This window comes from Vigna unguiculata, chromosome 4, assembly GCF_037176805.1.
Source record: "Vigna unguiculata cultivar grain cowpea cultivar isolate G323 ecotype 2 chromosome 4, ASM3717680v1, whole genome shotgun sequence".
Classification (NCBI taxonomy): domain Eukaryota; kingdom Viridiplantae; phylum Streptophyta; class Magnoliopsida; order Fabales; family Fabaceae; genus Vigna; species Vigna unguiculata.
In genome coordinates, this window is record NC_140795.1 from 41,453,131 (window position 1) to 41,473,237 (window position 20,107).

Consider the following 20,107-nt stretch of genomic DNA (forward strand, 5'->3'; position numbering starts at 1 on the left):
TTCCACCTGCTGCTGCATCTAATATCATCTTGGTGTCAGGCCTTAGACCATTACAGAATATGTTCAGCTGAGCAATATCCTCGAATCCGTGATTTGGGCATTTCCTCAATAAGGAATTGAACCGCACCCAAGCTTCACATAATGGCACATCTGGTCCTTGCCTAAACGTTGAAATATCAGCTTTGGCTTTGATGTAGCGAGATGGTGGAAAGAATCTGTTCAAGAATTTCTCCTCAACATCCTTCCAACTGTTCAAACTCTGATTTGGATGTGACTTAAGCTGGCTTCATCTCCAAAGTTTTGGTGGTGGATGGTATTGCTATGCTAGAAAAATATCTCGGCCCTTGTTGCATAGCATAGTCTCCAAGTGTCTTCCTGGCTGGAGCTAGTCTTTGATTCTCCATGTTTTCTGATTGAGGTGTGATGAAAGTACTGGAAGATTCTTCCCTTGTCTTTCCTTGCTTCTTTTTGCTTTTGCCTCTGTTCCTTCTAGCTGTCTTTTCTATCTCCGGGTCAAATGCTAATCGATCTTCAGGAACCTGACATCTTAAGAGCATAAATCAAAACAGCTCAAGCAAGGATTAGTACAAAGGGAAAATTTAATAAGCTATCTAATAAAGAAAAAATATACACAAAGCTGGATGAGATAACTAGAAATTTCAAAAGAACACCGTTCCCCGACAACGGCGCCAAAAATACTTGTTGATCTCTTACCAAAGGTCAATTGTAGTATAATGATTTGAAGTAAGAGTGTCGAACCCACGAGGAACGGATTCAGTTAAAATAATTAATTATCTCGATCAGCATATATATATATATATATATATATATATATATATATATACAGAAATTTAATTTCATAGATCATTGATGTTTAAACTAATTTGCATAAACAAATACAGTAAAAGCAGAAAATTAGATAAAAGTTCAGTAAAAGAAACTGGGATTGAATTTCATCTATCTTCCTTCTCTGTAATCTGGATGAATACAATATATAACATATGAAAATACCAATATTGATGCACACTCAACAATCATTTATACCGATCCCTCACGTATAAAATTCATAAGATTAGTTCCCTGAATATTGATTCCTCACATATTCAACAAACTATCCAGCATTAGGATCAAGTGTTAAAAGCAATTGATATATTGAGATCTATTCCTAGCATCACAGTATATCAAGTATCATTGTTCAAATCAGATTTTCAGAAATACTTTCCAGTCAGATCTAAAAATCAAAATCAAAACATCTATTGATCAGATAGAAGTAAGCATTAAGAGCAGAACAATAATACCAATATTGAGTAAAACAGAAATGCTATATATAAATATCACCAGATTACATCCAAGTTCGAGTAGATTACATTCAATCCCAAGGAAAGAGATTAGCCACTCATGGTAGCTATCAAAATCCTAAGAACTAAAGAAGAAGAAGAAGAAATACGATCTGTGTTTGCTCGTGGTCACCGCTCTGCAGCAAGGATCAGTTCTTCTCCCAAAATCTTCAGCTAATCTGCAGTTCTGAACCTCCAAAATATATATACAGCCCGAACTCTCGCTTGGGCTACTGAATCTCGTTTGGGCGAGATATAGTACTTCAACATGAAGGAAGGGTCTCGCTTGGGCCACTCATTCTCGCTTAGGTGAGATAGAGTTCTTCAGGTTGAAGAAAGGTCTCGCTTGGGCGACCATGTTCTTGCTTAGGCGAGAACTGAAAACTGCATCTTGGCTTCTTCATGAAATCTCGCTTAAGCGAGATCAAGCTCGCCTGAGCGAGAAAGGCGACAAGTGTCTCGCTTAGGCGAGAAGACTTTAACTTTTGGGCGAGCGTGTCCTAGCTTGAGCGAAACACCTTAGTTCTGAGCGACCTGTAGCAGATTTTCCTCCTTTTCTTCTCTATTTCTTGTTTTCTCCTTCACTCTTCTTGAGTTCTCTTTAATCTTTCTTGAAAAACACACAAAATAGGATCAAATGATTTCTTTAATTCAAAACTTGGAAGCATGTGATTGAAACTTATATTTAGGGAGAATGAATATGAAATGAACACCCATTAAAAGCATAAGTGCCAGATTTTGTTATGAATCTTGACTGATTTTTGGCACTTATCATATTATATTTCATATAAACATTAGATTCTATTTCATGTAAATATTAGATTGAATGAGATTTGTTTTCTGGATGTTTTGGGTAATTATATACAAGTTTGGTATATGGTAAAAAGCATAAACGAATTTTTCATAAAAAAAATAATAAATCACATTTTATACCGGTTGAGGTCATACTTGGTGTAAAATGTGTAATTTTTATACCGGTTGGAATTATAATCGGTATAATAAGTCATTTTTTCTTATGTAACTTTCCATTTCCAAGAGGACTTTCTAGAAATGGTATAAAAAATATTTTTTTATACCTGTCATGGAACCGATATAGAAAGATCAAATCTTCTATATCGCCTACATATATACCGATGCTAGAACCGGTATAAAAAGCCTTATTTAACCGGTATAAAAAGTCTATTTTACACTGGTGCCTAATTATTTTTTGAAGAATCAAATTAGTTGTATTATCAATTGATGCAGTTGCTTCATCCAACACCAGTATCCTACTCCTCCTTAAAAGTGCACGCCCCAAACAAAATAATTGCCTTTGTCCCATGCTCTAGTTTGATCCATCTTCAACAACTACATAACATTTTTCTAGTTGTTATCACCCAGGAAAAACAAAAAAACAGTTTACATCCACAAGTGTGGCTGCATCAACCTCATTTCTGCATAATTTCACACAATATTATTTATCGTTGCAAAACCCAACTGAAATTTCAAACCTTGATTACCATAACTTTGGCAATGTTACCTGGGGAGTTTAGACCCTCAAATTTCTCTCGGACAACTTCTCGTAACTGACATTTCCCAAGAACCTTCATATTGACCAAAAATTAGGCTACATTGGAAAAGTTAAACACAAAATAAAGAGAATGATTGGTTTTACCTCCATATCTCGTGATCAGAGTATTGAGATAAAGAGTCCAAATTATCTCTAAGGCTCTCTTTGCTTGAGAAGATAAATTTAAGGGAGAGTGTGAAGATGGATTTATGTGGATTTGTGTAGATGAATATGTGTGGTTTTTTGAGTGAATTTAGAGGATAAAGTGAATGGATTTGAAGATGAATTTTGTGAAAGTTAGTGAGTGATTTGAATGATGTGATAGATTAAAAAAAATTTATAATAAATAAAATTTTAAAATTACCAAACTACCCTTTTAATAAAAATAAAATTAAATAATTTTTTAATAAATAAAAATATTAAATTTTAATAATATTTTAATTTTTATTATTAATTATTATATACATATATTATTAATTATTATGTTACATATATATATATATATATATATATATTTATAATTATTATATACATATATTATTAATAATAACTATTATTAATGACAAGCAAGTACATTAGAGTAAAAGAAAATATGTGTAAGGGGATAAATTGGTAAAATGAAACTTTATTCATCCAAATCCGTTCATCAATGAGAAGATGGAGTTTTTATTAGATTTGGAAAATCCTTCCTCTCAAATCATTATATTTCACCATAATCGAACTAAAATTTAATTAAAAGTGCATAGTCTCAAATCAGCTGATTATTCAAATCACCTCGAGCGAACATAGCCTAACAGTCATATTAAAAAGATTTATTAAAATGACACTCGACGGATGCCAAAGTATACAAATTATTGCTACATTCAAGTAAGGATGTCAAAAAAATCCGTACCCGCGGATATCCACGAATAAAACCAGCAACAGATAGGAAATGAATATTGTAAATTGATACCCACGGAATAACGAGTATGTGTATTTTTAATACCTGCATGTTAACGAGGCGGGTACGAGTATCATAATATTCGTAGTTGTGGATATCCGTACTCTCTATACTATAATTTAAATTAAAAAAAATAAAAAAATATGATTAAAATAATAACATATTGATTTAGAATGAGTTATTTTTTTATCACTATTTTAATGTGTTATTTGGATTTTGTTTAAAATTTATGAATCTTATTTATTGTATTTTATTTAAATTTACGATTAAAATATGTTGTTAAATGTTTATTTTTATTTTTTTGTAAATATCCGCGGGTACTCGTGGATGTCCATGGATATTAAAAAATTATGTGGATACCCGCATAACGGATACCCGACAGATATGGATACGGGTACAAGACATATATTTATCCAGCAAGTAAAGTACGAGGGAACTACTACCTGTACCTAGGGATGGCAACGGGTCGGGTCAGATACGGATAGTGCCTACCGCAACCTGACCCGCAAAAAAAAATCTGCCTATTACCCGCCTCAGCCTGTTTACCTGTTGGGTATCCGCTTAAAAAATGTTCGCAAATTTTTTTAAAACCCGTGGATACTCGTATATCCGTGTATATTTAAAACATATATATATTTTATAAATGTTTTAATACAAAATTATAAAAATAAAATAAAGTATAATTAAATTAAATTAAATTTTAATTTTAATTAAATTTAACCTAATGAAATATAATTTTAATTAAACTTAACTTAATAAAATATAAATTAATTTTAATTTTAATGTTTTACGGGTAATTGGTACTCGCGAGTACATATAGTATGATACCCGTATCCGACCCGTTTATAAGCAGGTATTAAAATACCCGTTATCCGCGGATAATAAATACCTGCAGATACTAAGTATCCGTAGCAGATTTTATATGCAGATATTTGCGAGCGCGAATATTTTTACTATCCCTACCTGTATCTTACCCGTCCCGTACACGTCCATACATTCAAGCCGAAGATGGAACGCAAAAGCTTCACATTTTATACATTCGCAGTATTGACTAGAATAAAATTACAAATAGATTATGCAATTCCAGCTATCAAATCATTAACTATCATCAATGATTGATCCTGCAAGTCATTACTTTAAAATAGAAGTTGTCATATTTTATATTACAAACTTCAACATTCAAATCTTCCACTTCCAGGAATCTATAATGCTTTCATCTCAGAACGGAGTCTTGAAGAAAATCGATTTAAACTGCAAATTCATATGACAGAGTTAGTAATGATGGAAAAAAATTGTGAAGACCAAATTTTAATGATAAACTAAATGTAAACAAAAATATAGAAACTCTTTAGAGTACAAAAAAGTGTATAACATTTAAGCATTTTAAAATGGTCTAAGCATAACTCATCTGAAAACATGAAAAGATCTAAAAACAGGGAACACTATTTATAATTTCTTTCACCAACAAAAACATTCGTTTCTTTGAGAAGGGACTACCATTAGTAAAGCCATGAATAGGAGATTAGGATATAATCAATGTCTAATTAAATTGATGATATCCAATGTGTAGCTGAGAGAAAGAGACTAATAGAAGTACTTCTGAATCTACTATTGCCATGGATAAAGAATTAAATAAGTAAATTCTAAAAATTACTTTCATGCTATGAGAACTTGTACATTTAATTTTAGAAAGGCATTCTCGATTTAAAATCAAAACTAGTTACTCATTTACATTCAATAAAATTGAAAGAAAGAAGTTATCAGAATTATGCACCTGTTAGTCTTTAAGCCACCTTTGGCACTATGTCCAGTTCAACCATTACAAGTAGATAGTCTATGAGTCTGTTCAAGAATCTCAAGTAAGCAATTCTCCATGTTTGCCAAAGTAGTAATGGTCCTAATAAGCCCCAAAAGCCTGTGAAAAATCCTATCCCCAAACTCATGTATAATGCTTCATAGAAAACAGAATCTTCTCTATGGATTGCAGCTTCTTGAGGCTTTACTGATGTTTGATCTCCAGCACAACTCTTGTTAAGTTGTTCACCACAAAGATCAATATTTCCTTCAAAACAAGAGCCATCAAATGTATCCAAGTGTCTTCCCAATGGGATTCTTCCGGAAAGAGAGTTGTGTGACAAGTCTAATTTTTCCAGAAAATCCATTTGAGAAATAGAAGAAGGAATTCTCCCATTGAATTGATTTCTTGATAGGTCAAGGGATTCGAGTGAACTTAGATTTCCAATCTCGGAAGGAATTTCTCCACTCAAATTGTTTCTTGATAAATTCAAAGAAACTAATCCAATCATATATGTAATCTCTCTGGGCATTTCACCTGTTAAGTTGTTACATGATAGATCAATGCTACGAAGAACCAATTCTGGATGTGTGAAGCTGCGTTCCACTCCTTTCCATATCCATGTTATGTGAAGTGTATAATAACTATCATCGAAAATAGTATAAAATTCATAGTAAGTAGTGTTGTACCAATGCACACGACTTTCAGTTGTAGTTCTGTTGATGTTGTCTTCAGACAACGCAGCAAAATTGTTTAAACAAGTTGGTATTCCTCCCCACAATTTATTCCTTGAAAGATCAAACAATTGAATACTCTTCAAATAACATAGATGAAGGGGAAGATTTCCAGAGAAATGATTCCCTCGCATGATCAATATCATCAGTTGTTGCATGCTTTCTCCAATCCATGATGGTACTAGACCAGACAACATATTCTCACTCACATCCAGCATAATTAGATTGCTGCAATTCTTCAAAGAGGAAGGCAATTCACCCATTAAACTATTGTTTCGTAAAACCAAAGCTTCCAATTTAACAAGGGTGCCCATGGATATAGGAATTTTTCCTGTTAATTTATTGTTGCTTAAATCAAGAAACAATAATCGGTCTACAGATTTCCAACAATTTGGAAGCTGCCCCTTTATTTGATTATCTGATAAATCTAAAGTGGCCAAGTTTGGAGCTGTGACATTTCCACATAAGAACGAAGATAAATCTGAAAAATTATTTGAAGAGAGCAACAGCTCGGAAGCTTGTAACAAAAACAATGGAACTTTTCCCTCAAATTTATTTGAATTTAAATTTATATATGGTCTGGAAAGAAGCCTCAATTTCATATCAGGAATTGAACCAATGAGATTATTGTGAGCCATATTCAACGTGTACATATTCTGCAACTTATTCCAAAACCATTCTGGCACGGAATCATTAATGCCACTATCATATATATCCAGAAAGATTAACGAATTTTGAGACTGAAGCCAAGTAGGAAAATTCGGACCTAGTTTACAAGATGCAAGATGCAAGAAATTTAATCGAAAAGGAGGAACCCAACTAGAGACAAATTTTAGAGACAACGAGTTGTGTGACAAGTATAAGTAATATAATTTGGAAAAATTAGAAAAATGAGATTCAGAGACATCACCCTCTAGAGAATTCCCCTCCAATGATAAAGACTCTAACTCAGATAGCAGTCTGATGCTCTCAGGTATCTTGCCAGTAATTTGGTTATAAGATAAGTTCAATCCATAAATTATGTGTCTGCTACACCATGAAGAATTTTGCATGAAGCTCGAAAATTCACCATTCAACTTATTATTTGAGAGGTCTAACATCTGTAACCTGCACATGCTCCCAAAGAAAGATGGAACTTTTCCGTGTAGTTTGTTATTGGAGAGATAAAGATATTCAAGAGAGTTCATTGATTTCCCAAATTCATCTGGAATGAAACCTTCCAATAAATTATAACCAAGGTGCAGGGTACGAAGATTGGTAGTGAAATTAGAAAGCCAGTGAAATATAGAGTATGATCTTAACAAGTTGTTAGAGAGATCAATGTGGAGAAGAGAGGACAAAGAATTCGTTGTGGAAGTGGATGAAATAACGAAATTTCTATCTATCAGACTGCTGCTGCCTAGATGAAGCTCTTGGAGTTTGGAGCTGATATTAAAATTACCTAGAAACATTGATGATGATAGATTATTATAAGAGAGGTCAAGGATCTTAAGAGATGGAAAATTTGTACACAGAGAAGGTGACAAAGAGATACTATTATGAGGAAGATAAAGCTCTTGAAGATGAACGCTAAAGTTAAACAAGAGTTGAAATGTTGATGATGTTAACATATTAGAAGAGAGGTCTAGGAGGGCAAGAGAAAGGAAGTTGTTGAAAGAATGAGCGTGAAACAAAGATTGAATATCATTATCTAAAAGATTACAATCAACTAGCCTCAGCTCTGTTAAGTTTTGAAGGATCTTACTGATAGTTTGTAGCCACCGGCGAGAGGAGCCAAGATTATGCAATGAATTGAGCTCAAGAACGGTCAAGGAATGGAGAGAAGACAGCCACTGTGCATCCTTAGATTTTATATCAAAATTGCCACCCAGCCGAAGAGTATGCAACAATGGAAGATTCCCAATTTGAAAAGGGATTGTTCCGGAAAGAGAATTTGGAATATTTAACCTCGTAATCTCTCCATAATAACCTCCAATACTGAGATACTGTAGCTTTCTGAGATTCCCAATTTGAGATGGGATTTTTCCGGAAAGAAAAAGTTCTCCAAGATCAAGATACTGTAACAGTTTGAGATTCCCAAACTGAATAGGAATTTCTCCCCAGAGAATTTCAAGTCAAAAAAGTATGTAACTGTAAGAATGTTACCAGAGGTTAGTATTCCAACCATTAGAAGTATATATTCCAACCATTCCAAGATGACTATAATAATCATTTTAACAAATCATATGGTAGAAAGAAATTTTATTGCAGAAATGAAAATGGGATAATCCAATCCACACCCCTCTCGCTTGTTGTTATCCCTGTGAATACCTTAGCTCCTTAGGGGTATCATGCATGGTAAAATTTATTTATATGTTTGGTTTATAACTTTGAAAGTGATTTGCTGATGTACCAGTCAAGTGTGCCAACTAGGGGATGGGTTGAGTTGCAGATTTCAACTCGTCAACTCATTGATCCGTTTCTGTTTCACGAGCCAGCCCGACCCGACCCGTTTTTGACCGGCCACATACAGGTTCAGGCCAAAACAGTCTAGGAGATTGCAAAATTTTAGAGTGGGTCTAGAATTGATTAAGCATTCAATAAAGTTCGTTAATTGTGTTGTAAGTAGTGGTTATATTTAATGAATGTAATTGAAGGGTCATGTCCAAAGGCCTATAAAAGGACCATGTCGTGCTTCATTGCAAAACACCACAAATTTTAATATAAAAAGTGTTTATCTAGAGAGACTTATTTGTTAATGATAGGATTATGGATGAGAAACGGAGCAAAAGCATAACTGGGCAAACAGAACAAGAGGAAAAATCAATTCTTTAACAATGCAAAACTCAGTAAACAAATAGATCCAGAATCAAAACAACATAAAGAAAGAAGTGAAAAGCCAACACGGCAAGTGCACCGGTCGCACATAGCAAGTAATAAGTATTTTATCATTCTCTCTCAAGGGACTTGTGCAACGCATGACAACTCTCGCAATTCACGACTCAATTAGATACAAAATTCACACAAACACAATGGAAACTCCTTTTGTATTTTTATCAAACAGTTGATGTGCAACAAGAAATTAACATAATGCATTTACATTTCAAGATTAGACTTCAACCACTTAATTCCCATGCATCCTAAATTATCTCAATTCCATATTCATGATAAAATCAATTCACAAGAATACTCAAATCCTATTCCTAGAGCCTTTGAGCCTATGATCACTCATCAAGTTTCAATCCCTTGAATCTTCAACAAGTGAAATCATGCATTAGTTTCAATAATATAAAATTACTAATGAACCAAGTTTTTTTCCTAGATACAAGCATCCATCAGGTATTTAATTTCAAGTCTAGATTCTCAAGATGTTTCCCAACACCTCAAGAATCACAAATCAAGCATTGAGCATGGAAATCAAATACTAACTTGAATTGGAAAAGTGTGTATATATATATATATATATATATATATATATATATATATATATATATATATATATATATATATATATATATATATATATATATACATATTAACAATATAGTTTTACACAAGAATTGAATGTTTTACATCTAATCTCAACAAATAGAAATTGCTTTCCATGGTGGAGAACCTAGGGTTTTACAAAATTGAAGAATAGGGAAGAGATTAGAAACATAAAGTATAAACAATCCCTCTCCCCAGGTTCATGAATACTTCTCCATGCTCCAATTGCGCCTTCCATTCGCATCTCCGTCTTCAATTTCGTAGCCCATCATCCTCTCCAACCCAAAAGGGGTAAAACCTCCATGGATGAAAAAGGAAACCCAAAAAAGAGAAGGGAGAGTTTTCTACCAACTCTAATAGTCACCAAGAGTCTCTCCCAAGCACCCAAGGTGTTTCTATTCATGAAAAATGAGGAATCTCTAAAAACTCTCATAGAAACATGATTAAATAACCATATTCACGTATTGGGGTTGATATTCTCGCCCAACGGCTTCATTCTCGCCTAGCAAGGCCTAAAATCAACGTTCTCAGACATGTAACTCGTTGGGTGAGCCTTATTTTTGTCTAGCGAGTCAGCCTGACGCTCAATGGTCGTTTTTTTGCCTTCCCGAGGTGGTCCAAGGCAGTATATACCTCTATAGGTGAGTCCTTTTTCTATGTTTGCAGTGTTGGGTTTGATTTCGGTGTCCCCGACATGGGTATTTGTCTAAAAATCAATCTTTCTTGTCCAATCTTGCTTTCTTGAGTTTCAACTTGTTTTTCTCCATCATAATTGCTTCCTATTATTTTATTTCACACACTCATAATGAAGATTAGAAGTAAAAAAACATAAAATAACTAAAATACAAAACCATACAAAAACAACATAAATTTGAGGATTAAACAAAATAAAAGATATGAAAAAATTGATTTTATTGACAAACCTTAACACTAATATAACTAATAAAAAGTAGAAAACAAGAGTTTAAATGATAGAGCTGAAGACGGAAGTCTTAAAAGCCCTCGTGAAGGAAGACCCATATGTACATATTTTGCTATGTATATGTGATTAGCACAGTGAATACGGGTTAGACCTAAAGTTCCATTTATAGTACATTACTATTACTTCAAAAGTAATCGTTAATGAGAACGATGGGAATTACCTTTTCAGGATATTAATGAGTTTTGAGCGGAAAAAATATTGAAGTTTCATAAGAGAAAAAGAGAACAATTTTTAGATCTTTTTAGTGTTTCCGATGATTCAACTGAAAATCTAGAAAGGGTAACGTCAGAGAAGATAAAAAAATTTGTATCTATGTTTAGTAAGTGTGTTTGAAACTATGATTTTTAAAAACCCTTTGAAAAGAAACCTTCTATGCACAATGGTAGACAGAGATTGTTGGGAATTTTTTTCTTTTTTAAATCATTGACTATTCTACTTGTTTTTTCCTTAATTTTTTCTTATTAATCATCTAACTGATTTGCTGGCTTTTTCTATATTGTTTTCTTTGTTTATATGGTAGACGGTGTAAATGAGTTTGCGTTATGAATTATTCCAAATGTAGATATATCTTTTTAATAAATACATATCTAACATTTCATATCTTTTATGTATTTATTGTAACCTATCAACATATTAATTCTGTATGGATGAATGAATGAATTAATATACACTCTCAAAATTAAATTATACAGTTTAATTCAATTCTCATATGTTTTGAATAAATAGACTTTTTTTCATTCACCAATAAACAAATACGTCTTTGACATGTTTTTTTATTAAATAAATAAATTGAGATAAAAAAACTACCAAGATATATAATTTATATTAGAAAGAACTACTTTATTTAGTGGATAAAGCTCTGTCAACATACTTGCCATGTTTACTATTATTGATAAATCATAATTCAAAATTTAGAAATTGAGATTCTTATTGCTATATAAATTAATATTTTTTTCTTTGTAAGAGAAATTTATTTATTTATTTCTGATGTGATTGATTTCCTAATTTTCTACCTTGTAAAGTAAGTTAGAAAAATGAGAAAACAACAAACATCCAAGTCAACATTGATGAATACATAGACATGACATCGACGGTTTCATGAATGAATTAATATATACCCCTAAAATTAAATTAAATTAAATTTAATTTAATTCTTTTGTGTTTTAAATAAATATATATTTTTTATCCACCAATATAAATAAAGAAGGTTCCACATAATTTTTATTAAATAAGTAAATCTAGATAAAAATTAAAAACGATATATAAATATATATCATAAGAAGAACAATTATATTTAATGATGCTCCGGAGACGTGCTAAATGTGTCGAGTTCACTTAGAATTCAAAATTTAGAAATTGAAACTCTGATTCTCATTATAATTCAACTTTAACAATATTTTCTCGTTTCTTAAGTCAAATTTATTTAGTTCTGATGTGATTGATTTACATAATTTTTCACCTTGTAAATAGGAAAATTATTTTTGACAATTTCTTTTTAATAAATTTGGCAAAATTTTTATAAATAAAATTAAAATAAATAAATTTTTTATTTTTTAATTAAAATAAACTAATAAAATAATATTTTCTTTTATCTAAACAGGTAATTTGTCAAAAATTTAAAAAAAAACTTTATTAAATTATTATTTTTCTAATAAATATGTTAGAAAATTAAGAAAAGACTAAGTCAATTTTACCGGTCATAAAACGTGTTTTTTTTGGCATGGACGGATTATCATAGTGATAGAGAGAGGTTTTGACCCCTAATTTTTTAATATTTATATAATTTAATATATAATTTATTTATGTTTTATTTTAATATATTTTATATATTTCACATTCTAAAATATTTATATGTCTATATAAAAATATTGATATCTTACGATATTTGAGGAAGATATGTTACTCTCCTCTGGATAAATAGAGTTTAGAGAGAATGTGTGGATGAATTCAGAATGGTTTTGATGGATTGAGTGGATAAATTATATTTTTTTTAAGAGATTTGAATAAGAAAACGAGTAAATTTGAGATGAAATTTGGGAGAGTTGTTAAGTAATTTAATTGATATGATAAATATATTTTAATATATTAAAATATAAGATTATTATTTTGTTAGTAAAAATTGATATATTATTTTTATTATTTATTATTTTATATAATATATTATTATTTATTATGTATAAATTATATATATATATATATATATATATATATATATATATATATATTAAACTACTTGTTCTTTTTATCTTTCTCCCTATTAGCTCCGTTTCATCACAATCTCTTTCAATCTACAAATTTAAATTTAAAATTTTAAAAAAAAAGTCAACTATTAAAAATAATTTTATATGTCAATTTAGATTTTTTTTTATCAGCAAATAATAAAATAAATTAAATAGAGCACTTAAGGATACTCTAACTCTTATACAAAAAAGTAGAACTTGGACAAATAGATGCAATAGCTTAGCATCATGGCTCCATCAAAACAAAAGACCATTCAAAACTAGATGATCACAATTTGGAATAACTTTGTGATCCACAAAACAAAGGGGGCAAAAAGTATGCCTACCTAAAACACAGACCCCTACCAAATCTCTGAATAGTATAATAACAGTATACATTAATCAGACCACATTCTTCCTAATGTCAATACTTTAAACGTCTGAACACGTCCTCCACCTCATAGAAGGAGGATAAATGCATCCAAATGGCCCTCCAAGAGAACAAGAAAGATTAAGTACGCTTAATACATTTCATTCTCATTGCATTTGTCAAACTGGCACTAGTGCAGGAAGGGCTTTTGGCAGCGGTTATTTTTGTTATTTTGCCCTGGTTCTAGAACTGAGGCATATTAAGACGGGGCCAAAAAGGTTATCTTTTTGCCTCGGGTCTCAACCGAAGCAGAAGCTCCATATTCTGTCTCGGTTCTGCTGAGAACCGAGGCCATATGTGCTTCTCTGCCTATCTTCTCCACCAAAAACCCTAGGTAGTCACCATGGTTACACCACAACTCCATCAACCACCGCCAGATCTGAAACTCAAAATGAAAGATCCGTAGCCACTGCAGTCTTCTCCTTCATCGTAAGAGAAATTTTTGAATCGTGCAACCACCATGGAACCTCCATGTTCTTCATACACAAAAATGTGAACATCACACTTGCATAAATGCAAACAAAAATCAACCATCTGCAGCAAATCACAAACCCTAAATCGCGTCTCCTCCTCCAAATCGTGAAACCACCTCCTTCGCAATGACAAGTTTCTTCACGTTGCCGCCACCTACACGTCTCGCCACCATCAACGACAGATCTCCATCCACGCACAACACCAATCTACCACGCACCTGTAACACAACGAACTGATGCCCACTTCGCGAGCCCCAAATCGCACTTCGCCAAGCCAGAACACGAATGAGCCAAACGTATAGTAGTTGTGAGTGGTCGGAGTGCAACAACAGTAGTGGAGGTGGGTGGCTGAGAGAGAGAACGTGCACGCGAGGAAGAAGAGGAAAAAAAGTGATTCGCGATTTTTGAACCCTAATGAACCTTTTGGCCTCGGTTCAATTTTTAACCGAGACAGAAAACCGATTTTTGGCAGCGGTTCAATTCCACCCGAGGCAGAAAATACTTTTTGGCCTCGGTTCATTTTTAACTGAGGCAAAAAATAGTTTTTGGCAGCGGTTCAATTACAACCGAGGCCAAATGTCATTGCTATAATGGCATTTTTGAAATATTAGCAAACTTTTAGGCTTCGAGTCTTCAAAACCGAGGCATATTAGATATTTTGGCACCGGTTTTCTAATGAACCGAGGCATAAAAGTTGAAAAAAATTGTAAAATTGCCACCGCGCCATTTTATGCTTCAGTTAAGCGACAACCGAGGCCTATAACGCGAGTTAAAAGGCCAAAACTGCACTAGTGTGGGCAATTTCACTTCTGACCCGAAGGAGATTAATCAACATGTACTATTGTATTTGTGATTTGTCTTTGTCCCTTCGTCAATAATGACTTGTATAAGCTTGCCTGGCACACTTAAACACACAGCAATTAATCATATCACAAAGATTTTAAGCATACATAAGGAGAAAGAAACCAATCACTATAAGAGAACATAACATATGGACTTTTATGTTTCATCCAAACCCAAGCTGTTACCTGAGCAAGAGCAAATATCTCTTCAGGATCAACTTTCCTATGTTTAAAAATACCCCATTCCTATGTTTCTATATTTTCCCTACTATTGCTAACCACATTCCATATGACAATTTAGATTGTTTGTTCTGAATCAATTCTATGAACAATATTTGTTTATTTCAAATTTTAGTTACATAAAAATAAATACATGTTTGTAATGCGTATACTATAGATCTAATTAATATGAAAAACTATGTTAAAGTATTATGAAAGTAAGTTGAAGCGGTCAACATTCTGTGCTAAAATAATAATAATTTTCCATATCTATGAACTATTATTTCTTTTATGAGATCAATTTTGAGACTTTCTCTCTTTTACTGGTCTTTAGAAAGCCACCACCCCTCCGTACAATTAAGGATATAAATGAAGGCATGGAGCATTCTAAACATCACAGGTGAAAGAAAAAAAGAACTGAATCATTTGCATTATACTACTCTTCTTTACTCTGCTCTCTGTTAGAATTATCTGATATCAGAAAAACTATAATGTGTGCTTATTTTCTGAAAATATTTTATATTGTTCTCTTGCTTTCTTTGCTTGCCTCAGGAAGTACTGTTACATTGAAAAACTCAAGTGTAAGTGGTGAAGCACAGTGCATAGAGAGGGAGAGACAAGCACTCCTCAGCTTCAAACAAGGCATCAAAAATGACTTTGGCATGCTGTCGACTTGGACCAATAATACAGATTGCTGCAAATGGAAACGCATTCTCTGCAACCATCAAACAGGTCATGTACAACAACTTGATCTTCATGGAAACAACGACTACACACTGTATTCGAGAGGTGCGATCAATGTCTCCTCATTGATCCACTTGCAATATATTGAACATCTAGATCTCAGCCATAATTATTTTGCTGGGGCTTATATTCCAGACTTCGTGGCCTTCACAAACTTAAGATATCTCCGTCTCTCCAATTCTTACTTTGCGGGGAGGATTCCTTCCAAACTTGGAGATCTTTCACAACTACGCTATCTAAATCTTAGGGACAATTATCTTTGGGGAGAAATTCCTGTTCAGATTGGGAATCTCAAACTGTTACAGTATCTTGATCTTGGAGGATTTTATCTTTCTGGAAAAATCCCATCTCAAATTGGGAATCTCAAAAAGCTACAATATCTCAGTATTGGATGTAATTATGGAGAGATTACGAGGTTCAATACCTCCAATTCTCTTTCCGGAGCAATCCCTTCCCAAGTTGGGAATCTTTCATTGTTGCATACTCTTCGGCTGGGTGGCAATTTTGATATAAAAGCTAAGGATGCACAGTGGCTGTCTTCTCTCCATTCCTTAACCGTACTTGAACTCACTTCATTACATAATCTTGGCTCCTCTCGCCAGTGGCTACAAACTATTAGTAAGATCATTCCTAACTTAACAGAGTTGAGGCTAGCTGAGTGTAATCTTCTAGATGTTGATATTCAATCTTTGTTTCATTCTCGTTCTTCCAACAATTCCATTTCTCTTACCATCCTTGATCTCTCTTCTAATATGTTGACCTCATCAACACTTCAACTGTTGTTTAACTTTGGCCTTCATCTTCAAGAGCTTTATCTTCCTCATAATAGTATCTCTTTGTCACCTTCTCTGTGTCCAAATTTTCCATCTCTTAAGATCCTTGACCTCTCTAATAGTAATCTAGCATCATCAATGTCTCTAGGAAATTCTAATATCAGCTCCAAACTCCAAGAGCTTCATCTACGAAGCAGCAGTCTGATAGATAGAAATTTCCTTATTTCATCTACTCCCACAACGAATTCTTTGTCCTCTCTTCTCCACATTGACCTCTCAAACAACTTGTTAAGATCGTACTCTGTATTTCTCTGGCTTTCTAATGTCACTACCAATCTTCGTACCCTTCACCTTGGTTATAATTTCTTGGAAGGTTCCATTCCAGATGAATTTGGGAAATCGATGAACTCTCTTGAATATCTTTATATCTCTAATAACAAACTACAAGGAAAGGTTCCATCATTCTTTGGGAGCATGTGTAGGTTACAGGGATTAGACCTCTCAAATAACAAGTTAAATGGTGAATTTCCGAGCTTCATTCAAAATTCTTCATGGTGCAGCAGACAAATAATTTGGGAATTGAAGCTATCTTATAACCAACTTACTGGACAGATACCTGAGAGCATCAAACTGCTATCTGAGTTAGAAGTTTTATCACTGGGAGGGAATTCTTTAGAGGGTGATGTCAGTGAATCTCATCTTTCTAATTTTTCCAAATTATATGTCTTATCATTGTCATACAATTCGTTGTCTCTAAAATTTGTCTCTACTTGGATTCCCCCTTTTCAATTAACTTACTTGGCTTTAGCTTCTTGCAAGCTAGGTAAGACTTTTCCTAGCTGGCTCCAAACTCAAAATTCGTTAATGGTTCTCGATATATCTGATAGTGGCATAAGTGAATATGTGCCAGAATGGTTTTGGAATAAGTTGAAAACTATGTACGTGTTGAATATGGCTCAAAATAATCTCACTGGTTCAATCCCTAACATTCAATTGAAGCTTCCTTTCAGACCATCTATAATTTTAAATTCAAATAAATTTGAGGGAAAAGTTCCATTATTTTTATTACAAGCTTCCGAGTTGTTACTCTCTCAAAATAAATTTTCAGATTTCTTATGTGGAAACGGGGTAGCTGCAAACTTGGCCACTTTAGATTTATCATATAATCAAATAAAGGGGCAACCTCTAGATTGTTGGAAAACTGTAGACCAATTATTGTTTCTTGATTTAAGCAACAATGAATTGACTGGAAACATTCCTATATCCATGGGCACCCTTGTTAAATTGGAAGCTTTAGTTTTGCGAAACAATAGTTTAATGGGTGAATTGCCTTCCTCTTTGAAGAATTGCAACAATCTAATTATGCTGGATGTGAGCGAGAATATGTTGTCCGGTCCAATACCATCATGGGTTGGAGAAAGCATGCAGCAATTGATAATCTTGATCATGCGAGGGAATCACTTCTCTGGAAATCTTACCTGTCCTCTATGTTATTTGAAGCGTATTCGATTGTTTGATCTTTCAAGGAATAACTTATCAGGAGGAATTCCAACTTGCTTAAACAATTTTACTGCATTGTCTGGAAACAACATCAACGAAACTGAAACTGAGAATCGTGTGCATTGGTACAATAGTACTTACTATGGAATTTATGGCATTTCCAATTACAGTTATTATACGCTTCGCATAACATGGATGTGGAAAGGAATGGAACACAACTTCAGACATCCCCAATTGACTCTTCGTAGCATTGATCTCTCATGTAACAATTTAACAGGTAAAATACCAAAAGAGATTACATATATGCTCGGATTAGTTTCTTTGAATTTATCAAGAAACAATTTGAATGGAGAAATTCCTTCCGAGATTGGAAATTTAAATTCACTTGAATCGCTTGACCTATCAAGAAATCAATTCGATGGGAGAATTCCTTCTTCTATTTCTCAAATGAATTTTCTCCAAAAGTTAGACTTGTCACACAACTCTCTTTCTGGAAGAATCCCATCGGCAAGACACTTTGATACATTTGATGGCTCTTGTTTTGAAGGAAATATTGATCTTTGTGGTGAACAACTTAACAAGAGTTGTGTTGGAGATCAAACATCAGTAAAGCTCCAAGAAGCAACAATCCATGGAGAAGATTCTGTTTTCTATGAAGCATTATACATGAGTTTGGGGATAGGATTTTTCACAGGCTTTTGGGGCTTATTAGGACCATTACTACTTTGGCAACCTTGGAGAATTGCTTACTTGAGATTCTTGAACAGACTGATAGATTATCTACTTCTAATGGTTGAACTGAAGATAGCAAAGTGTCAAAGGTGGCTCACAGACTAAGAGGTACATAATTCTATAACTTCTTTCTTTGAATTTTATAGTATTTATTTCTCTCCGTGAGTTAAGTAAATGAGTAACTAGTTTTAATTTTAAATGGAGAATGATTCTAAAAATAAATTGACATGTTCGCTTACCATGAATGTAGTTGTTAGAATTTACTTATTTAGTTGTTTATCCTTGCTAATAGTATATTTAAAAGTACTTCCATTGGTTCATGTCTCTTACTTGTATGTCTCTTTCTCTCAGCCACACATTGGATTTCATCAATTAAATTAGACATTGATTATATCCTATTCTTCTATTCATGGCTTTACTAATGGTAGTCCTTTTCCATGAAAGAAATGTTTTTGGTAGTGTAAATAAATTATAGATAGTATGCTCTGTTTTTAGAATTTTTCATGTTTTCAGATGAATTATGCTTACTCCATTTTAAAATGCTAAAATGTTATACACTTTTCTGTACTCTAATGAGTTTTTATATTTTCGTTTTCCTTTAGTTTATCACTAAGACTTCAATTTTTTTTTTCTCATCATTACTAATTCTATCATATGAATTTTAGCACAGAATTTGCAGTTTAAATCGATTTTCTTGGAGACACCGTTCTGAGATGAAAGCATTATAGATTGCTGGAGTGCAAGATTTGAAGGTTGAAGTTTGTAATATAAAATATGACAAGTTCTATTTTAAAGTAAAGACTTGAAAAATCACTCTTTGATGATTAAGGATTTGGTCGTTGTAATTGTATAATCTATTTGTAATTTTATTCTTAAGTCAATAATATGAATATCTAAAATGTGAAGCTTTTCCATTCCATTTTAAAAATGAGTTGTAGCAATAATTTGTAGGCATGACAAAACAGGTCGGGCAGCCCGTTCAAAGTGGGATGGATCCTGTCGGCGTCAGTTCAGTTTGGCCCAACATGGTCTGTTGGTCCATTTTTTAATTAAAATATTAATAAAAAAGAATTTAAAAGATTAATATTTCTATATTATATTTTTTAAAGTGTAAATATATAATAGTATTTAATTTAATTCTTTATCACTTATAAATTAAGTTCCAATTATTAGCTATAATAGAGTAATTTAACATGTAAATGCAATAACTATTTTAATTTATCTAACTAAATTCGTTAACCAATCAATTAAAAGTTTAGAAAATTTTTACATGATTATATATACTTTTAATAATCATTTATATGTATATATAAAAAAAATTTGAAAATAAAATATTTAAAAAATTTATAACAAATTTAAAAAAATAAAAA

At 32.7% G+C, this 20,107-nt stretch overlaps 3 protein-coding genes across 4 annotated transcripts in view; 2 read left to right on the forward strand and 1 right to left on the reverse strand.

Moving 5' to 3' along the window:
* LOC114181672 (receptor-like protein EIX2) overlaps nucleotides 1–19,642 on the forward strand; it is a 42,921-nt gene extending 23,279 nt beyond the window's left edge. Inside the window, exon 2 of one of the 2 annotated variants that reach the window (XM_085672173.1) lies at nucleotides 19,403–19,642. The gene's annotated coding sequence lies outside the window, so the exon portion shown is untranslated. The remainder of the gene's footprint in view (nucleotides 1–19,402) is intronic. The other variant, XM_085672175.1, reaches the window with a different exon arrangement.
* Nucleotides 4,855–8,457, reverse strand: LOC146887210 (receptor-like protein EIX2). The gene is made up of 2 exons (XM_085672264.1): nucleotides 5,601–8,457; nucleotides 4,855–5,077 (listed from the first exon to the last, which is right to left on the reverse strand). The coding sequence occupies exon 1, from the start codon at nucleotides 7,963–7,965 to the stop codon at nucleotides 5,611–5,613; it is 2,355 nt and encodes a 784-aa protein (XP_085528390.1). The 5' UTR covers nucleotides 7,966–8,457; the 3' UTR covers nucleotides 4,855–5,077; nucleotides 5,601–5,610.
* Nucleotides 15,334–18,858, forward strand: LOC114181653 (receptor-like protein EIX2). Its single transcript, XM_085672388.1, has one exon. The coding sequence runs from the start codon at nucleotides 15,480–15,482 to the stop codon at nucleotides 18,840–18,842; it is 3,363 nt and encodes a 1,120-aa protein (XP_085528514.1). The 5' UTR covers nucleotides 15,334–15,479; the 3' UTR covers nucleotides 18,843–18,858.
* Nucleotides 19,643–20,107: the final 465 nt, after the last annotated feature.